The sequence below is a fragment of the Podarcis gaigeae genome (assembly GCF_964106915.1).
Source record: "Podarcis gaigeae genome assembly, chromosome: 13".
Classification (NCBI taxonomy): domain Eukaryota; kingdom Metazoa; phylum Chordata; class Lepidosauria; order Squamata; family Lacertidae; genus Podarcis; species Podarcis gaigeae.
Window position 1 is genome coordinate 20,519,750 of NC_139689.1, and position 21,599 is coordinate 20,541,348.

The window sequence follows — 21,599 nt, forward strand, 5'->3', positions numbered from 1 at the left end:
TTCTCATCCTGAGGTAAAGTTCTTAACCCGAGATAATATTTCTGGGTTAGCGGAGTCTGTAACCTGAAGTTTATGTAACCCGAGGTACCACTGTATTTGAGCCACCAGGGATTGAACCTGGGGAGTTCTGCATGCCAAGCAGGTGCTCAGCAGACCACTAAGCTGTGCTCCCTTCCTTTCCTGTGCACCTTCCTTCATTTATACTCTGCTTAGAATCATAGATTTTAAGAGTGAGAAGGGACCACGGGGTAACCGATTCCTGCACTGGTCACTTCCAACGCAGGGAGGACCACGAGTTTCCCACCCCCGACTTAGACATGCACACAGACTTAGTAGCAGCATTTTCTTTCTTTGTCTTTAGGGGTCATCCTTGAAACTCTGCTCCCTGTGCTGCTTTTCTCAGGCCTCCTCAGCCTCCTGCTGTTCTATTTCTGGAGGAAAAGGTGAGCAAGCTCAGTACAGTATCGCAGGGTTCTGCTGCACAGCATTATTGACCCCAGCAGGGGGCGGGGGGGGAGCATCAGGGCGCCGTAACCTGAATCCGGAGGCACAAAGGAAAAGAAAACAAGCTGCATTTATCGGCTTGTATTTTCCCCTGACGCATTTCCTCTGCAGGGGTGGGGGGCAAAGGGCCAGGCAGTGCACTGAAGTCTTCTGTCCAGCTACAAAAAGTCATAAGAGAACAAGAACAGCCCTCCTGGATCCGGCCAGTGGTCCATTTAGTCCAGCATCCTGTTCCCACTGTAATGAACAAAAATCTGCCCTTATTTCCTTATGGGGGACACAAGAGCCCTTATAGAGTCCTTTGTAGGTTCGCCATCGGTAGGAGAAAATAACAGAGGCCAACCAGAGAATACTGAGAAGCAAAGCAGCTAGTAAGCCTGATCTTTATTGAACTGTTGCAACCGGGTGCTCCCCTCACACGCAGGAAAGGAGGAGGACCCAGAACCAAGGTGTGCCTGCCCTTATACAGACATTTTAAATTCCCTGCCCTGGAGCTCAAGAGCACCCCTCCATACATCATGCATACATCACAGAAAAGGTGGTCTACAACAGAAATTTGAATGTTGTTGTTTTTCCTGTCTGCCAGGTTATCTGATAATGCCTTATCTGATTTCTTTTCCTGGTGGTCTGGCCATTCCTTTGAGATGGTGATTTCCCAATTCCTGAGACAATAGGAAGGTTCCCTCATTCCCTCCCTCCTTGCAGAGAAAATATTTGGTCAGATTGGGAGTCAAAATGGTTTCAGGACAGTCTTCTGTGCTGCTCCAGACATGTGGTCCACATATCTATGTACGTGCTTGGTTGGTACATTCATGAACATATATATATATATATATATATATATATATATATATATATATGCTTTCGTATGTGTTGGAAAAGAGAGGAAGTTTTTTCTTCTTTTTTGACGGTTGGAAAACCAAGGGATCTATGAAATACCCTGCAAAGTCTGCCCAGCCACGTACATTGGACAAACAAACAGACGAATAAATGCACGTATCGCAGAACACAAGAATGCCGTCAAAAAAGAAGAAAAAACTTCCTCTCTTTTCCAACACATGAAAGAAACAGGACACGAAATTAATTTTGCAGATTCCAAATTGCTATTTAACACGGAACATCACCACAAGAGAATAATCATGGAAGCCATCGAGATAGAGAAACACCCTCACAACATGAACAAGCGTGACGACACATCCCGCTTGCCAGACATCTGGAAATTAGCCCTCCCCACAAAAACTGACACCAGATCCAGAGGCACACAGAACGCCAACACCAATCAACCACACCAGACCCAAACCCAGACCCTCTCCACAGATGAATTACTGACACCATCCAGTAGCCAATCCATGGTGGCACCTCCGGATGCTGCACCCCCCTGCAATCCCTACACAGATCTGGCTGACACAAGCCACAAAACCACAGCTCGCCCCTATACACGAAGCCAAGCCAAAGCACAACTAAGTGCAATACAGCCATCTTCTCAGGAAAACTCTTCACAAAGTTCAAGAGGTCAAGACACAAAGACTTTAGCAACTAATCCACACCTAATGACCCACCTAAGTGGTACTCAGGATATCACTCAAGAAATCACTCAAGGTATCTCTCAAGTAATTAAGGAACAAAAGAAGAAAAAGCACACTAGCCTGGGAACTTCCTCTCTGCCCAGAACATTGGAGGCTAGACACCACACCCCCTCTACAGTATTTATAGGAACTCAAACATTGAGATCCCGCTCTGTTCCAGTAACAAGAAGCCGAAAGCACCAGCCTGAAGATGACGAGTGAGACCTCGTCGAAACGTCGCCTAGACACCCCAACTTTTACACGGGAAGACACCCGAGGACACCAAAACCTGCATATATATATATATATATATAAATTTTTATTTCACCACAGTGGCCAACCAAATGCCTATGGGAAACCAATATGCAGAACCCAAGCACAAGAGCCTTCTCCCCTGCTGTTATTCAGAAGTCTCCAACCGTGGAGGCAAAGCGTAGCCATCATGTATATAGGAACCATGTTAGCCACGTCCTCCAAGAGTTAGTCCCATCCTCTTTTAAAGTTAACCATTTTGGTGGTCATCACTGCCTCTGGTGGCAGGGAGTTCCATCGTTTGACTGTACCTTGCATGAAAAGTACTTTTTCTTTTATATGTCCTGAATCTTCCAACATTCAGCTTCCTTGGTCACGTGTTCTAGTGTCATGAGAGAGGAGACAAATTTCTCTCTGTGTGGATTTCTCACAGGCCCTTGGGCGACGCAGTAATTTCCAAATCGCCACAGCTCTGCTTATGGACTGGCACAAAGGGTCTTTGGTCTAGCGCCGTGGCTCCCCCAGTGGGAGGTTCGGGTACTGCAGGCTTCAATTCTATAGTGTCCTGTCAGGCGTTCTGATTAGAGATTATTATTTTTGGAGGGGGGGAGACCACTAGGGTCGCCATATTTTGAAGAACAAAAATGAGGATGCTATGACGACTCTCATTTTAAATACCCCTACTATATGTATGCTATAAAAGCTGTGATATATTGCTGAGGGGGCCGGGCCGGATTTAGGTTTGATGAGGCCCTAAGCTACTGAAGGTAATGGGGCCCTTTATATGCCCAGCTGTCCTTTGTCAACAACAAATTGCCGCTGTTTTGTGTGCTGAATATACGCTATATGGTAATTTATGCACCTAATAGGTATCTAAAGCCTTTTGCGCATAACAAATATGTACATCACAGGAGCCTACACAACACAAAACACTGTTGCTGTATGTGGGTTTTATTTGTTTTGTTTTTTATCTTATATTTTGGAAATGTACATCCAGGTTTTTTCCCTTTACATTTTTGGGGGGCCCCCAAGAGAGTGGGGCCCTAAGCTATAGCTTGTTTAGCTTATACAGTACATAAATCTGGCACTGTGAGCGGGGCAGGAGAAGAGAAGAGGAAAGCAAGTCTTCAACCACCAGTCATCTCTATGTCTCATCCTGAAAGTATAGCCAGAGACATTTTGGCAAATTTTACAAAAATCCACCCGGACAGGAATTTTACCCCTGAAAAAGAGGACGTGTCCTGGGAAAAGAGACAGAGGACCTTGCCACTGGCAGACATTGCTTAGTTTTCCGTCTCCTTTGCAGGACGAAGAATGTATTGGAGAAACAGAAAGCAGATATGGGACTGCCTGGGTGAGGATGAAAGGGTATGGGGGGTGCATGGACATAGCCAGGATTTATTTTAGGGGGGGCAGGCTTTATGTGGGGGGGGGGGCAGAACCGAGTTATCTGCGACACAATTGGTCAGTTAATTATGTATTGCCTGCTTAAACTTTGAGGTTTAAAGAGAGAACTGTTCCATCTTTTCCTCCCCTGCAGAGCCCTGGATTCTGTGCCTGTTTTGGCTTTCCCAGCTTACTGCCACGAGCGCTTCTCCAACAGCGGCTTTGGTTTTGCAGAGGAATACCAGGTACAAGGTTGCTGTGGCATCTGTAGCTCGGTGGGCAGAGCACCCGCTTTGCATGCACAAGGTCCTGGGTTCGATCCCCGGCGTCGCCAGGCAGGGCTGGGAAAGAAAGGCTCTTGTCCCAAGCCCTGAAGAGCTGCTGCCAGCCAGTGTAGCCATTATTGAGCTAGGTGGACCAGTGGTCTGGTTGAGTATAAGCCATTTACATTCCTATGATACGCTTATTTAAAATTAAATCGCAGCGAAAATACTCTGCCATCCTTGTTTTAGATTAAAAAGGGTATTCCAGCAATTAAGAATAAAGCCCATTTTAAAGTACCCTACCAACGTAGCATTAAGCGTCTTCCAGACAGTGCTTTTTTTGTATTTCTATTATTTTTATTGAATCTATTTGTTGATTTGCTTCAAGAAGATCTTTAAAAACTGAATATAAATCCCAGATTTCATAACAAACATTATTCTTGTGTGTCCTTTCCCTCTTGTTTCTTTTACTAATTAAATGAGAGCTGTTGCCAGATATAAGAGATCCCGGACCCTATTCAGCCACTCTTTTAAATATTTCAGCCGTCGTTCTGTTTTAAATACTTTACATATCCACTATTTAAATACTTTAAATATCCACTATTTTAAATACTTCAGCTGCATTCTTTTTTTGTCAGAATTTTTATATACTGCTTATATACATTTTGAGAAACAGAGAAGAACCTTTGGGTTCGTGCTTTGCTGAAGGAGTCGCCTTGTTTCATAGTTCTCTGTGCCTCTTGTTTCACCATTTCTTTTTTCCTTGCCCTCACAACAGCAGCTGCAGGACGTGGGGACAGGACAGCCCCAGAGCGTGGCAGAGCGGCCTGAAAATCAAGTCAAGAATCGCTACAGCAACGTTCTGCCATGTCAGTTTCGTTCCCCCTGCCCTGTTTTTTCCTTTGTTGGTTGCGCGTAGCAAAAGGAGTCTGCTTTAATTTTGAACATCTCACTACGGAGCGGTGGTTTCAGATATAACCTCAAAAGACCAGAGATTCAAGCAGGAGGAGGCGGGAGGGGCCTGTCATTGGTGCTTGAAAGTCACCTGACCCTTGACCCAGAATTCTTGGGTAAGGCAGGCTTTGGCTCAGATCAATGAACTTATTTGGAAAACTTCTAGCCTCATTGCCCACTACTTCAGATAATGTTTTCTGGCAATGGGAGGGATGCTTTTACTTTTAACCCCTTTGGTTCCTTCTCTGCAGATGACCACTCGCGAGTTCAGCTCACCATCAAATCCGGAGACCCCAACTCAGATTACATCAATGCAAGCTACATGCCTGTGAGTCCCACCCCGGCTGCATTTTTGTGTGAGATGTGGTTTGGGACCCTTTGTGATTCACCCTTGACAAAAACTGTATAACTTAAGTTAAGCTTGGCATAGATTTGGGATTCAACTTTAGCACGGTATATCTCAGCCCCCAATATATAATGCCAACTAGTCTCCAGTTTTCTCCCAGGGTTCATTAACCTCCCATTAATGAGCAAGACTCTCATGGTTAGAGAGAGTTTGCTTTGACTTTGTACATTTTACTACAGAGTGACTTTGAGTACACTTATTCTCACTTTTTGTAGCTTGCTTTTAGACAAGCAATGGAATTTTTTTTATTTCAGCTAGCTTTTATGGGTTGCCATCCTTGTTTTGGCTCTTACTGCTTTCTCTGTCATTTTAAGAGCTGGTTTCATTTTTTAATGACACGTTATTGCTGTTATGCTAGGGGCTGCACACTTGCTTTCTTTGCCAGCCAGTCCCACCTACCCCCACCCAACCCCAACCACCCTTTGCCAAAACCACCCAGCACCCACTTTCACCAAAAACAGCACCCCCTCCTCTCCTAAAGCTCACCAAACCTCTGTGTCCTGCCTTAGCTGCCTGCTCACTTGTCAGGGCTGTCTACCTGCCTGGTTCTGGTTCTGGTTCTCTCCTCTTCACCATCTGACATTGCTGTGAGGCCCAACAGCTCTGGGAACCCAGTTTCTCTTGTCTGTGGCAAAGCAAAGTATAGCGTGACAACATTCTTGAATTGTTATTATATGTACAGATACTGCTTTATTTTTGGTTAGCAGCCACCTTGAATAAATATACCGAAAGGCAAGGCATACAAATGACAAAAATCTGGGCAACACTTCTATTAGAACAGGTGAGGGCAGACTGAGCAGGAGCTGGATGGGGTGGTGTCCCCGCGTATGTGATAACTGGTGACTATTAATGGCATGTGAATGTGTGTGTGTGAACCACAGCCACCGTCGAAATGTGGCCTCCTTCAGCTTTCCACCACATAAAGTGGCTCCCAGTCTAAACAAGTTTTGCCACTCTTCGTTGTGATTTCCCATTGATTCCGTACTAAGGCAAAGCTCTCTCTCTCTTTCCTTCCTCATTACTCACTCCAGGGCTTTGAGAGGGAAAAGGAGTTCATAGCAGCCCAAGGCCCATTGCCTGGGACACTGTACGACTTCTGGCGCATGATATGGGAGCAGCAGATCGTGACCGTGGTCATGCTCACTAACTGCGCCGAGAACGGACGGGTGAGAATTGTGCCTTTGGCTGGGAGTCAGGAAACTGCTTGAACAATGTTCTGCCTCTTGGGGGGTGCCCATTGGGGGATGTGGGTGGCGCTGTGGTGTAAAGCACTGAGCCTCTTGGGCTTGCCGATCAGAAGGTTGGCAGTTCAAATCCCCACAATGGGGTGAGCTCCCATTGCTCTGTCCCAGCTCCTGCCAACCTAGCAGTTTGAAAGCACACCAGTGCAAGTAGAGAAATAGGTACTGCTGCAGCGGGAAGGTAGACAGCATTTCCGTGCACTCTGGTTTCTGTCACGGTGTCCCGTTGCGCCAGAAGCGGTTTAGTCATGCTGGCCACATGATCCAGAAAACTGTCTGTGGACAAACACCGGCTCCCTTGGCGTGAAAGCAAGATGAGCGCCGCACGCCATAGACGCCTTTGACTGGACTTAACCGTCCAGGGGTCCTTTACCTTTTATGTTTACTTGCCCATTCAAAAGGGGCAAGCCATCTAGGGCTGTACAAAATATTATCTACTTTGGGTGGTGGTGTTTAAAACTAGTTTTTTCAGTGGGATAGAAACCCCCCCTCCCCAATACCTGTGAGATTGATCGCTGCTTCTTCTTCCTTAATCATCTTCAGTGCCATCGTTTTCCCTGTTTCCTTTCTCCATTATGAATAGTTGCATGCGTGTTCCCACCCCTTCAGGATGAGGCCATGATGCTAAGCAGCCAATTTGATGGTAGGTTGTCATTTGAGGGCAACTTACACAAATAAGCAAATCTTTTTTTTCTCCTCCCTAGAAGAGATGGACATTTTTCTATGTTTGTAAAAGGCAGCAGATAGTATCAGGCAGGGAGCAGAAGTGAGGAGCTTGTTCCAAAGAGCCTTGCGACTCCCCAGCTGCTGTGAGGAGGGTATAGATGTAGACCTGGTCTTCAGAGCCCTTGATCTGCAACAGCCCAACCAAAACCTGACCAAAGTTTGACAGTTGCTCCGCTCTTCCGCAAGGCCAGTCCTTCCACTAACGTTTATGGCTCTCCCTTTGCCTCATCCCCAACCTTCTTCTGGTCAGGTGAAATGTGAACGCTACTGGCCTCTGGACTACACACCCTGCACCTACGACAACATCACAGTGTCCGTCGTCACAGAGACAATCCTCCCCGATTGGACCATCCGGGATTTCACTATCAAGCAGGTGACGGAGCAGGGATCAGGACCGCCTCCCCTGGCGTTCCATCCAAATGGTTTCTGCCAGAATAACTGCCCTGTGAAGCGATATTTATCCAACTGCTTTATCATTGCAACAGAGGCTGTTACCAAATCCGCAGTCTCTTTTCTCCAGCTTTTGACACCTGAGTGGTAGATTTTTGAGACCCACTCTGTTCTTATTTTCTTAGTTTTCTGATCTTTAGTGTTGTATTTAAAATTGCTGGGGCGCATCCTGGGACCTTAGGGTGAAGATTGGGAAGTGAATCAAATTGTTATTGTTTCATAGTAACGATGATGACGATAAATAATAATGGTGATGATAATCGTGACAATAATAATGGCACTGGTTGTCATAATTTTAATTAAAGATATCCCTTTAAAAATTATAATAATGAAATAATCAATCCTTCTAATTGTGAACTCAACAAAATAAAAGGGAGTCACTGAGAGACAGGGAAGTAATTAGTGGCGGAGCTTCAAGAGCAGGTAGGGGTGTGGGGCGTGTCCCAGGGGTGTGGGGCAAAGCCCACAGGGGCATGGTGCCCAGCGCAGGGGGGGGGGCAGCAGCAATGGCACCCCACTGGGATTGTGCCGCTGGGGATGGTGCGCTCTGCCCACACCCCTGTTCCTCTGCCAGTGGAAGTAATCCCAAGGCATGCATAAGCCAAAAATACCCTTTAAAACACTGGGGGATGGGCAGCCTTATAGAACCTAGCTGAAAGTTGAAAAACAGTAATTATAATAATAATAATATACCACCCTTCATCCAAAGATCTCAGGGTAGTTTACAAGATAAAAATACAGAAAAAAGCAGGAAAATGAGGGCACATGGGAGAAGAAGGGGCGTTTGGCTTGCTGGAACCCTGAGTGAGAGCACTGCTATTAGGAAGTGTCAGGAGCCACTGGGATGTGTGGACAACTGTTACCTTGTGTGGTGTCTTGTGTGGTGCAGGTGGCAGGTTCTGCACCCTCAGGAACCCCAGGCTGACTCTGCCCACCTAGTAGGGTTATATGATGTTTCTGGGCAGGATATGAGAGAGGCTTCCTGATCTTGAGCCACAAGATCTTCCTGAATTCTGTTGTGCAATCCTGTATATTGGGTTGTTTTTGGCCCTGATCCCAGCTTGATCCTAGATCCTGCTTCCTGAAGTTCATCCTCCGGTTGTAGTTTACTCTTCTATCTCAACCGCTGGCTCGTCCCACAGAACCTGATTCCCACCTCCTGGCCCAGCCCTGACAGTGGGAGAGGAAGGTACGCTGCAACATTTTGTTGCAGTTCCCACTTTGTTATCTCAGACACTATGCTCAAGTGGTTGGGTTTGGGAGCGGAACAGAGCCACTTCAAAATAAACTACAAACACCCTCGGTATACAGAATCATAGAAGTTTGGAAATAAAAACAAATGGAAACTCTTCCCTCCCCCCCCCCCCCATCGCCACATGGTGTGACAAAGAACTGAGAGCTTCCACAGCTTTCAGGATGTTGAGGTGCCAGTTGGAACAGTGGCGTAGCGTGGGGGGTGCAGGGGGGGCCGGCCGCACCGGGCGCAACATCTGGGGGTTAGGGAAATCCACGGGTTAGGGGGCGCAAATCCATGGGTTAGGGGGCGCAAATTACTTGCCTTGCCCCGGGTGCTGATAACCCACGCTACGCCACTGAGTTGGAAAGAAATGGAGGTGAAACCCAGGGGTGGTTCTGAAGAAAGCGCTTGAATTGTGTGTGTGTCCCAACAGGTGAACCTATCCGAGGTCCACCTGGCCAGGCATTACCACTACACGTCGTGGCCGGACCATGGGGTGCCCAAAATCACAAGCACCATCCTTCACTTCCGAGACCTCGTGAGGGCCCACATAGAGGAGCACAGAGGCGCTGGGCCAGCTCTGGTACACTGCAGGTAAACCCAAGAGGAGGGGAAGAGAGGATCGGGGCAGGGGACAGCCAGGGAGAAGTGTAACCCACAGGTTCTGTGGACTGAGGCTGCGGAGGGACCACAAACAGCAGAGCCACTTCAACCCAGAATGGCTTAACTATCCATAACACCTCTTCCCGGAGAATTCTGGGAATTGTGGCTCTGGAAGGGGAATAGGGAGTCTCCTAACAACTCCCAGCACCCTTAACAAACTACAGCTCCCAGAATTCTTTGGGGGCAGCCATGACTCTTTGAAGTGGCATCATAGCGCTATAAATGTGTCGTGTGAATGTGGCCTTGGTTGACACTGTCCTCTCCTTCCCTCTCCCACCTCTCCAGCGCAGGTGTAGGCCGGACGGGGACGTTCATCTCCCTGGACTCCCTGCTGCGCCAAGCCCAGGTCACAGGGGAGCTTGGAGTCTTCTCTTTTGTTCGAAAGCTGAGGATGAACCGTCCGCTCATGATTCAGACTGAGGTGAGAGGCTCGGAATATGTCGTTAAGTGAAGTAGATCTGTATTGAACAAGCAGTTCAAAAGCACACCAGTAAATAGATAGGTACCACTGCAGTGGGAAGGTAAATGGTGTTTCCATGCGCTCTGGTTTCCATCACAGTGTCCCGTTGTGCCAGAAGTGGTTTAGTCATGTTGGCCACATGACCTGGAAAGCTGTCCCTTGGCCTGAAAAGTGAGATAAGCGCTGCAACCCCATAGTCATCTTTGACTGGACTTAACCTTTTACCTTTAGTTACTAAACAGCTTCCCTCTGGCTCTCTTTGGAGACTTCGGTTCTCTGTTAAACGACTTAAGAGGAGGCAGGCAAACATCTGCGCCATCCATCACATCTGAAAGAAGGAGCACGGCCTATTGATTGGGGGCCTCTGGTTGACCCCTGTGAGGTCAGGATGTTGGACTAGATGGGCCATGGGCCTCATCCAGCAGGGCTCTTTTTGACATAAGAAGTACTCAAAGCTGCCCTGACAGAGAGCTGAATCTTCCTGAGCTATATATGTGACAAAGCAAGTTGAAATTCTGTCCTCCTGGTAGTGCTCTAATCCACACACCTTAACACCTCTTTTCTCCGCAGTCCCAGTTCGTCTTTCTTCACCAATGTCTCCTGGATGCCCTCCAGCCTCCTCCTCAGAGCGACAGTGAGAAGACAGAGCACACGGCAGTGTATGAAAACACCTGGGCCCTGCAAGGCTACGAGGTGTCCCGGGTGTGACAGCCTGTCTTCTTTGGCCATTGTCCCAGCAAGAGCCGAGGAGGCCCATGTGCCCAAAGGGTGTGGAACCCACAGCAGACTTTGGGATATGCTTCCCTAGGGAGGGAGACGCTGGTTCCTAGAGGAGACGCAAACTCACTTGCGATCCCTTCCCCAGCCCAGTTTTGACATGATTGTGCCAGCCAGCTGAGGAAGTGATGAGGGGTGTGTGTGTGTGTCTCCCTGCCCCCTTCTCTCTTTGTGGGTTGGAAGTTAAATTGCACGCGTTGTATCTGTTGGGAACATACAAAATGGAAATGTGAAGCTTAGGACTGAGAAGCTGAGAGGAGCCTAAATGGACAGATTTGCTCTTGCAGTGACCTGTCCTTTGGCTATATGGGTGAAAGGCAGGTGCAGAATTTTACAAATAAAATGAAATAACCGATCAGCACTCATATATCTGAGGATACGATTGTGGTAGCTTTTCTGTAGCAGCTCTGGAGGCATATGGTAGCTTCAAGTGTGAGAGAGGGGGTGATTTTTGGTGGGGGAACATAAGGGGGGACTGGGACAAGCCCCCCATTTCCTCACTGCACCACTCTAACAGCCCATCTCAGGCTTCCCAAGGTAAGAAGTAAAGGAAGAGAATCACACACATAGGATTCAAAGATGTGCTTAATGTCACCTCTGGATTGACATGGGGTTAAAGTGGGTGGGGGAGAAGGAAAGAAGATGCATCTAGCAAATGAAATTAGCAGGCTCTATCATGAAGAAACTTATAATGACCTTAATCAAAAGCAGGGAAGCCTCCAGAAGCGTAGAGAGCAAACAATGGGCAATGACTGGCAACCACTTGTCCTAGCTATAGGAAGGCAAACCCACTTAGCTCAGTTGGTTAGAGCATGGCGCTGATAATGCCAAGGCTGCAGGTTCAACAACAACAACAACAACAACAACAACAATAATAATAATAATAATAATTTATTATTTGTTCCCTGCCCATCTGGCTGGGTTTCCCCAGCCACTCTGGGCGGCTTCCAACAAAGATGAAAAATACACTAAAATGTCACATATTAAAAACTTCCCTGAACAGGGCTGCCTTCAGATGTCTTCTAAATGTCAGGTAGTTGTTTATCGCTTTGACATCTGATGGGAGGGCGTTCCACAGGGCGGGCGCCACTACCGAGAAGGCCCTCTGCCTAGTTCCCTGTAACTTGGCCTCTCGCAGTGAGGGAACTGCCAGAAGTCCCTCGGAGCTGGACCTCAGTGTCCGGGCAGAACGATGGGGGAGGAGACGCTCCTTCAGATATACTGGACCGAGGCTGTTTAGGGCTTTAAAGGTCAGCACCAACACTTTGAATTGTGCTCGGAAACATACTGGGAGCCAATGTAGGTCTTTCAAGACCAGTGTTATATGATCTCGGCGGCCGCTCCCAGTCACCAGTCTGTCTGTAAGGGCCAGCTGCATATTCCTGCATTGCGGGGGCGGGTATACTAGATGATCCCTGGGGTCCCTTTGAATTCTATTATTCACCCCAAGAAGAAACAAATTCAACTTTGTCTATAAGTCTACAGCATGGGACTTGAGAGCCAGTATGGTGTAAGGTTTAGTGTGTCGGACTATGACCTGGGAAACCAGGCTTCAAATCTCCACTCACTGGGTGGCCTTGGGCTGTTCACTGCCTCTCAGCCTAACCTGCCTCACATGGTTGTTGTGAGGATGAAATGGGGAGGAAGGAAACCATGTACTCCACCTTGAGCTCCTTGGAGGAAAAGCGAAAAATGAATGCAATAAATAAATAAAAGATAAAATTGACTAAACCACAAGCAGATTAAGTGGCCCGCATGTTTGTTGCATATTGACGGTATGGTGATGAAATCCACTGTAGTGTTTACAGGAAGAATCTTTGGTTCAGGAGCCTTTGGTTCAGCCATGAAGCTCACTGGGCCTGCGCCATCTCATGCCCACTGTTTTGTCCAAGCTGAACCTACGTACCTCTCAGGGTTGTTGTGAAGATATATTGAGTAGGGGGGTGGGAATGCCATTCACAAAGTAATGAAACAAAAGCAGAAAAGTAATGAACAAAAGCAGAAGGAATTGGAGAGGATTAAATTCTTTCCCTGTTTTCAAAAGATTTATTGTATCATCCCAGAGAGGCGATTCCCAATTGCCGTAGGAGTGCAGATTCACACAAGCCCTGTGCAGAAATCCCCACAACAACCAGAGCCAAGATGAGGATGGCAGCAGCTCACCCACATGATTTTCAAGGACAGGTCATACAAAGGGTGTTGGTGCAAATTCAGTATGAAAATCCTCAGTAGATAAAACCTCCTCATGGCTTCTGGTATTCCAGATGCCTCGTCTTCTCAAGCTCATGCCTTGAAGCCCTGTCAGTTTCCCTCCCATCACAAATGTCAACAGCCTCTCTCTTCCTGGACTTACAAGTCATTGTTTATACAAATTAGGGCTGTTGCCAAACTGAAGAAATTTTACAAATGGACACCCCACTGATTGTAGACTTTGCTGGAGGTGTAGGATTGCAGCCACAGCTGGATCACTGTGTGCATTTGGGTCAGCTAATCAGTTGATTAAATCTACATTGATTTGCGTATGAGTAAGCCAATACCACGGGGGGAGCATAATTCTGATTTATTTTGGGGTTTTTAGATGGTTTATCTGAATCCACTTATGAATCACTTCCCATAAAAAATCTCAAAACAATTTCACAGCAAAAACAATCTGCAATGAAAAACAATTCCAAATGTAAAAACAAAAAGGATGGATGGATGGATGGAGTGTAATTTATTATACGGTTAAAAATGAGCATACTCTATTTAATACAACAAATACTAATGTGGATAAAATAGAGAGAAATAAAATGGTAGGTAAACAAAACTGAAGATTTAATAACATGAAAAAGAGATAGAAAGTCTATGTAGACCCAGTAGGCAAGAATGACTGATGTATTTCATACGTTGTCGTGTAAAATTTTGCAACTCATGCTGTAATCTTTGGTTTTCCGTCTTCTAGAAGTAAACTGCACAGCTCCAAACTAGAACTTCTGGGCATTCTTCTAAGAAATGGGGCAATGGTCTTGTATGAGCATCTTGGTAATTTTTGTTGTTGTTTAGTCGTTTAGTCGTGTCCGACTCTTCGTGACCCCATGGACCAGAGCACGCCAGGCACTCCTGACTTCCACTGCCTCCTGCAGTTTGGTCAAACTCATGCTGGTAGCTTTGAGAACACTGTCCAACCATCTCGTCCTCTGCCGTCCCCTTCTCCTTGTGCCCTCCATCTTTCCCAGCATCAAGGTCTTTTCCAGGGAGTCTTCTCTTCTCATGAGGTGGCCAAAGTATTGGAGCCTCAGCTTCAGCACCTGTCCTTCTAGTGATCGCTCAGGGCTGATTTCCTTCAGAATGGATAGGTCTGATCTTCTTGCAGTCCATGGGACTCTCAAGAGTCTCCTCCAGCACCATAATTCAAAAGCATCAATTCTTTGGCGATGGGGAATCATAAAAGGACATGGTCTGTGGTCTCTATCTCTCCATCATTACAAGGGAAGGGCTGTAAAAGGCTTGTTGGGAAAGGAAGGCCTTCAACGGGTGCCAAAAGGGCAATAGGGGCAGCGTGCCTGCCTGGTGCATCATGGGAGGGACTTCCAAAGGGTGGGTACCACCAAGCTAGAAGCCCAGTTCTGCTGGGCTGCTCCCCATAGAGAAAGACTACCTTTGTGAATGTGAGAGAGAAAGGGCAGCTCTTATCCTAAAACGGATGGAGAACCTTTTTGGTCCTGGGGGGCAGATCATTCTCAGGCCCAATCCCTTGGGCCAGCTTAGGCAAACAGGTGCAACCAGCATGACGTTGCGTGATGGATAGGTGGGCCATGATGCCCACCTGTCAAAATTCATTGCACAGGGTTCTCAGGCACCCAACAGCCAGCTAGGTAGGGGCATTGCCAGCCCTATGGTTGGTGCTATGGGATAGGGCTGGCAAAGCACTTCTTTTTCCCCCTTCCCATGTGGGGAAATAAGGGAAAGGAGGCTACATTTTACAGGCAGGGCTAGGTGAAGGAGAAGTCGTAGATATCCTTTGCTCAGTCGATGTCTTTCTATTATTGATTGATTCATTGATTAGAGCTGCTTGCTCCGACTGCAACGCTTTGTTGCCTGCAGGGAACAGGCGCACACAGCCAAACTGAGCCGGATTTAATCTCCCACCTCGATCATCAACTGTCAAGCAATGAGAGAGAGCTGGGGTTAAGTCCTGCTGCTTCGACTGCATGTGCCTGTTCCCTGTAGGCAACAAACAGCTGCGTCCAAAGCAAGCAGCCCCCCAGCCGGCACAGAAAGGAACCTTGAACTGCCACAAGATGGTGGGCAAGCAACTGCAGTTTGGGGGAAATAGCCCCAGGGACAAATCTGGATCCCCTTTCAGGCCAGGTGGGCTAAGGGTTCCCACTCCTGTTCTGAAACAATGAGTTCCACCTACTATTCCTGTTATGCCAGTGTGGTGTAGTGGTTAAGAGCGGTAGACTCGTAATCTGGTGAACCGGGTTCGATTCCCCGCTCCTCCACCTGCAGCTGCTGGGTGACCTTGGGGTAGTCACACTTCTCTGAAGTCTCCCATCCCCACTCACCTCACAGAGTGTTTGTTGTGGGGGAGGAAGGGAAAGGAGATTGTTAGCCGCTTTGAGACTCCTTCGGGTAGTGATAAAGCGGGATATCAAATCCAAACTCTTCTTCTTCTTCATTGATTTTATTTTTTAAAAAAATCACATGCAATCCAATTAACCAGCGAATCTGTTTTAGTCTATTATAATATTTTTATTAATCTAACCCATTAGATGACACAGCTCTAAAATAGAAAACATGCTGGTACATTTGTGTGTGTTTATGTGTGTGTGTTTGTGTGCACATAGATAGCTGTTTTGTGCTGCAGCAGACTAGCACCGTTACCCTTCCCGCATATATTAAGACACAACAAGTTACAGAGTTTAAACAAACACATTAGGCAGCATGTGAGTCAATGACGTCTGGAGCATGAATTACTTACTTTCAGTGGGTTGCGCGAGAAGCAGTGAAAACATAATTTCCCATGCTGCCAGCAAGCCCAGGTGCTTGATGTATACAGAAAGCTGGTCTTCATTTATCTCCCCAAACACTCCTCTCCCTGCTCCCTGCCCCCCCCCCACGCTGCAGGGACTGAGGTACCTGGGGAATCTCCTAAAGCCCCTCTTCACCCAGTTAGACTGTGGGCATTTTAAAAACATCTCTCTTACCGAAAGATAAATTGGTTGAATCATCCCCCTCCCCTTTCATGGAAAAGACAGAGAATTATTTGGTTGCTGAGGCAACCTAAGTGTCAGCTCCCAAATGTTGCCATGGTGCTGTCAGATCTTTCCTCACTATTTTTTTAATTTTATTTTTTACACATCAGGTCATGGCTCTTTGCAAACAACCACATCTGACTCTGGGCTGTAGCACGGCTAAAGGGATATGGGGAGGAGGCCAGCCTGGTGTCCAAGGGGCTCTCTCTAGGATGGTTGCTGGATGAAGTGCGGTGGTGCCCGGCCAAGGAGGCTGAGTTCCTTTGGGATGGAGGGTGAGGTCTAGGGACCCTGATGACTTGGGATGCTGAGGGTGAGAACTTAGAGTGGTGGTGAGGGTTAGAACTCATAGATGCAATTAGGCCCCAGGAGGTGCTGGAAGTCAGGATTCTTAGATAGGAGAGGGGGGTGCTGGAAGCATAAATCCTGAATTCTTTAGGAGGAGAATGAGACACTAGGCCCCTCTACACTGGTGTGGTGGTGTGGTTTTGTGGTTGTACTCTGCAACATTATACTTTTTTTTTTTAATGTATACTGTTTATATACCAAAATGTCTTTGACACAATAACTGCACCTTAGTGGTGGATTGACACTGGACCATCCACACACTATTCTGCTTTGTTAGCATTGGGGAAACATTTCTTCTGCAATGCTTCCCCAATATTACCATGATGGCATCATGGCCATCAAGGGGGGTGCTCTCTCTCTCTCTCTCTCTCTCTCTCTCTCTCTCTATATATATATATATATACACATACGCACGCGCGCACGCACACACACACACACAAACAAAAGTGGGATATAAAATGAACTGCAACACATTTGTGGTATGAAAAGTTGCAGGTTTTTAGAATGAAGCTATGGGGGGTTCACTGATTGGAAATGATCCAGGACGTTTGCCCTGAAGCTTTCGCAGAGGTAAATGGTGTGGCAAGACCTCCCGAAAGGAAAACCTTGCTTCAAGCGTGAAGGATCCGAGGATGCCTTGCACGAGGGACAGGGGGAATGTGCAGATGGGTTTTCGGTGCGGGGATCCAGACGGAGAGTGATTACCTGGCAGCCTAGAAGCTTGGAGGCGTCCTCGCTTTGGATTCCCCCAGAGCGCACAGAGTCTGGTGGCTGCTTCCCAGCAGGGGACTCTTGGCCACCAGGGACGCGCGCGCGTCGCGCTGGTGGCACAGTAAGTAGCAGAACTCGCTCTCTCCACAGGAGGGCACTCATGTCTCTCCTCTCTCACACACACAATCTCACACAACCTCCCACACTGTGTCCACCCTCCAAACCATGCACACGCCTCTTCCATCTTCCTCTCCTTCATACAAGCGGCGCGCCCCTCCTTCTGTCGCCAAGAGCAACGCCGTCCTTCCTCTCCGTCTCCTCCTGCCTTTCCCAACCAGCTCTCGTAAGCTCCTTTTCTGTATACCCTGTGCTATGGTCGCATTAAGAAATATGCTCCTTTCTCCCTCGCAGATGTGAATGACAAACCTCTTCACTTTGCCGAGAGCTCCGCGCACCCGCAACACTGACCCCCACCATAAGCCCATCATTCTACAACACACACGCACCTCAATATTTCTCTTTCTACACACACATACACATCCTCGTTAACTGACATTAATTCACAATTCTCCGGAAATTATTTCACCGGACATTAATTCACCTGTGTATCTGATGCGTCCCAAACAGAATCCTAACCTCCCCCTGGCTCCGCAGATTAGATTCCAGCGTACAATAAAAACAATTTCCAGAGGCGATCACCACACGATCACCCTCTGGGTGTTGCTGAATCTTCCCCGATGAGGTGACTTTCGCCGTGCAGTGTTTAGCAGCTCAAAATCTCTGCACCATTTGGTGAAGGGGGTGGGCATAGACCGACCCCCTTCCCCAACTAGCCTATCTTTTGAACCTACCTGGTGGTTGCTATGGCATGGTGGGCAAAGGGTGGCTTATAGGCGATCTTATGGCTCTCTGTCTCATCTCTTATACTGAGATCCACTGGTTCATCCAGCGGGAGTATTCGTCACAGTGACTTGCAGCTGCTCTACTGGGTTTCAGGCAGGGAGTTTCAGCCCTACCTTGAACCCGAGACCTTCTGCATGCAAGGCAGATGCTCCCGCATCGAACTAGGGCCCTCCCCACATGCCGAGATGCACACAAACACACCTCTCGAATACGGACCGTATAGTAGCCATATCTGCACCTCCTGCAACTTAAATCGCTTGCATGTTCCTCGCAAGGATCCCCTTTATCTGTCTGTTTAGGAGAGTATCCAGTGGATTTTAAAGCAGGTCCCTGTTGCGTTTGTTGGAGGGCGGCGCAAAGTGGAAGAAGGAAGCCATATTTTCACTTGTTTGAAACTGGTTGAAGTTTGCGGGTATAATATGGCTATATCTATAAATCTCTGGGTTTGCTTTCCCCCCATGGCAGACTGACAGCTCTCTCCGGCTCGGTCCTTTTCTCTCAAAGACCTAAACAGTGGGGTGGGTCTCCACCTGCTAACGCTAGTTCCGCCTCCGCCCCCGCCATCTTCCTATCATCACTTTCAAAAGATTCCCTCTGGCGTTAGACCCACAAACACCTGAACGCTTCTAAGAACTGATCTGGCTTTGTTTTCAATTCGCCATTTCGAAGATCTCTTCTCTGCCCCGCCCCCGCCCCCCCCTACACACACACACACACACACACACACACCTCGACCCCTCCTTTCTTCACTTTTCTAGTTAACCCCACCTCTTCCTTCCCGGCCCCACCCCGCAGCCAGCAACGTTTCAGCACCACGGAAAGCGGACAGCTCGTTTGCGCTTTCTCGCTCGCTCTCCCCAAACACACAAGCACAATAAGCTACCAGCCTGCGCTCTTCCTCGCTCGCGCTGCTCCTTTTCAAAAGAAGAACTATTTTGATTTGTCTCCGTCTATCTTTGCCTTTGATCTGCCCAGCAAACCTCACTTCTTCTGCCGAGAAAGCGGAAAGAGAAAAGGGTAAGATGCGCCCCTTTGGGACTTCGGTTTTCTAGCCAGAAGTGAGTGCTGTGCGAGAGAGGGTGGTTCCGCACCCAAGAGATTATGAGTTGTGCTGAATTTCTCCTTCTTCCTTTTGCCTGAGAGGATATATCTTTCTCTCTCAAGCCATCAAGGGTTGGCAGGATGGGCTCTTGAGAACAGGGGGCGGAACCCCTTCCCCCCGGAAGGAGGCCGCTTTCCCCAAAGCTTGGGGAACAAAAGCAGGTGGCTTACCTGTGTCCAGGGCGAACAGGGAGACGTGACCGGTGAGCTTTGCACAGCGGATGGAACCAGGTGGGAGGTGGAAACAGAGGAGGACGCTCGCTTGTTTTTCCTACCCAAGCGATGCCAGGGGGAGACTGAGGCCCAGGAGGGCGTTAGTGCCCAGGCAAGACCCGCTTGGCATCGAAAAGGGTGAGCGGGTGGAGACGTGGTCAACAGAAAGCGCAATTGTGATTTTGAAGAACTGAGTGCTGAGTACGAACTTAATAGAATCATGGCACCCTCCGCCACCTTCCCACGGCAGCTCAATGGGGCATGGCCAGTTGACCCCCACCCCCTCCAACACACACACTCGCACGCTGCAAATATGACACCCCACCCCTTTTAAACCCATCTAAATAAGTGAACTCCATCTATAAGGCTTGAGCGCACAGGAAGCGAGCAACCCCTGACGGGGATGGGAGAGGAAGGGTGCGTGTCGAGGGGAAGATGTGGGTCTCCCGACCCCCAACCGTGCAAGAGATGGAAGGGAGGTGTGTGGATTGCTTGGCTGGAGAGAGGGAGGGGGCGTTTGAAGGAAACAACCACTGCTTGGGGAAAGCGAGACGCATCCAACTGCCCTCTCCTTGGGGAGATAGACTTCGACAGGGAGCCTGGGTAGGATGCAAGATTTGGGGTCCTCGGTGGCTCGGCTATCCTCCAGGAAGGCAGGAGGCGAAAGAGGCTCATTTGGCAATAACGTCCTCAGTCTGGCGTCTGAGCCGATGGGAGTTGCTATAGTACCATCCACAATTCACGGCGAGGCAAGCTGCGGTCTGTTGTCTCCAGGGCGGGGCGGAACTTTAAGACAGCTGGCGGAGGTGAACGGAGGCGTCGTCCAGCTCGACGCGCGTCAGGGCAGGCTGAGCCCTCCTCTCAGTAACAGGCCTTGACTTTGTAGCATAGGAAGTAATGCTAAGAGTGCTTCTGAGCACGTTAAGAGAGCATCTCATCACTGAGTGAATAGCGGAGAGTGGGGGCAGGCGGTCATTAGTCTTCCACTCTTTCTCCAAAGATCTCGAAGTGTTGTCCATTGTGGCTTCCTCCCTAATTTATGCTGGGATTTACCTCGCCAGGTAGGTTTAGGATGGAGACTGCGCAAAAGCCACCCAGCTAAATCCATGGCCAAACGCAGAGATTTAAACCCAGGCCTCCCCAGGACCTTCTGGCGCCCTAACCACTATGCTAGACTGGCTGAGAGTGGAGGGGGCGTTTCAGGGTGTCCAGGCAGGTTTGGCCCCTGTTAAGAAACACTAAATCTCCTGCTTTGCCAACTTCTCTCTCTCCTACCCATACACATGCATGTTCTGTATGGGGAAGGCCAATATCACACTGGATCATAGAATCATAGAATGGTAGAGTTGGAAGGGACCCCGAGGGTCATCTAGTCCAACCCCTGCAATGCAGGAATCTTTTGCCCAACGTGGGGCTCGAACCCACGGCCCAGAGATTAAGAGTATCATGTTCTACCGACTGCTGTTAGCTCAGCTCAGTGACAGTGATTAGAAGGGATTAATTGCGATTTGGGCTCACCAGGATTAATTGGAAACATGTTGCCAGAGTAGCTGTTGAGTACCAATCAACCCCCCCCCGCTCCCCCGCCCAACCTGTAATTAGCAAGGGAAATAAATTCTTCGAAGAAAGGAGTGCTAAATTTCAACGTCTGCTTCGCCTTCTCACCTTTGTTCATGGCAGGGCTGTTTAACCCCTCTTTGACAGGCAAGGAATTCAACAGGTGAAGCTTTCTCCACATTGCATCCTTATGTTAGCTGGGTGTGGGGGGCACACATTAACATTGTGTCTGTGGTTCAACTGTTAGAAGCACAGAAATCCAACCATCAAAAAGAAGGCAACACAATACAGCAAACCTCACGCCCGTTAGGATTGCTGCTTTGAAACAAGCGAAACAACTGGCTTGGTTCTTTGATAGCATGATATGCAGAAATTAAGCAAAAAAAAATTCCTTCCAGTAGCACCTTAAAGACCAACTAAGTCAGTTCTTGGTATGAGCTTTCGTGTGCATGCACACTTCTTCAGATACTGGTATCTGAAGAAGTGTGCATGCACACGAAAGCTCATACCAAGAACTGACTTAGTTGGTCTTTAAGGTGCTACTGGAAGGAATTTTTTTTGTTTTGACTATGGCAGACCAACACGGCTACCTATCTGTAACTAGAAATTAAGCAGACAGAGCTCTTCCAGGCATTGAGAGCCAGG

At 48.1% G+C, this 21,599-nt stretch overlaps 2 protein-coding genes across 6 annotated transcripts in view; both read left to right on the forward strand.

Annotated features, from left to right (window-relative positions):
* Nucleotides 1–11,240, forward strand: part of PTPRH (protein tyrosine phosphatase receptor type H) — a 30,605-nt gene extending 19,365 nt beyond the window's left edge. Inside the window, exons 10-19 of one of the 5 annotated variants that reach the window (XR_014557265.1) lie at nt 362–443; nt 3,862–3,952; nt 4,749–4,839; nt 5,176–5,252; nt 6,362–6,496; nt 7,548–7,670; nt 9,418–9,578; nt 9,933–10,068; nt 10,678–10,996; nt 11,068–11,240. Coding sequence is in view for 3 of the 5 variants with exons in the window: in XM_083707863.1 (XP_083563989.1) it covers nt 362–443; nt 3,628–3,675; nt 3,862–3,952; nt 4,749–4,839; nt 5,176–5,252; nt 6,362–6,496; nt 7,548–7,670; nt 9,418–9,578; nt 9,933–10,068; nt 10,678–10,815 (1,082 nt within the window). In the remaining 2 variants the exon portion in view is untranslated. Of the gene's footprint in view, nt 1–361; nt 444–3,627; nt 3,676–3,861; nt 3,953–4,748; nt 4,840–5,175; nt 5,253–6,361; nt 6,497–7,547; nt 7,671–9,417; nt 9,579–9,932; nt 10,069–10,677 lie in introns of all 5 variants that reach the window. The other 4 variants (XR_014557266.1, XM_083707863.1, XM_083707865.1 and 1 more) reach the window with 4 other exon arrangements.
* A 7,670-nt stretch (nt 11,241–18,910) lies between these two features.
* The window catches only part of SYT5 (synaptotagmin 5), a 28,899-nt gene continuing 26,210 nt past the window's right edge, over nt 18,911–21,599 (forward strand). Inside the window, exon 1 of the mRNA XM_083707963.1 lies at nt 18,911–19,100. The gene's annotated coding sequence lies outside the window, so the exon portion shown is untranslated. The remainder of the gene's footprint in view (nt 19,101–21,599) is intronic.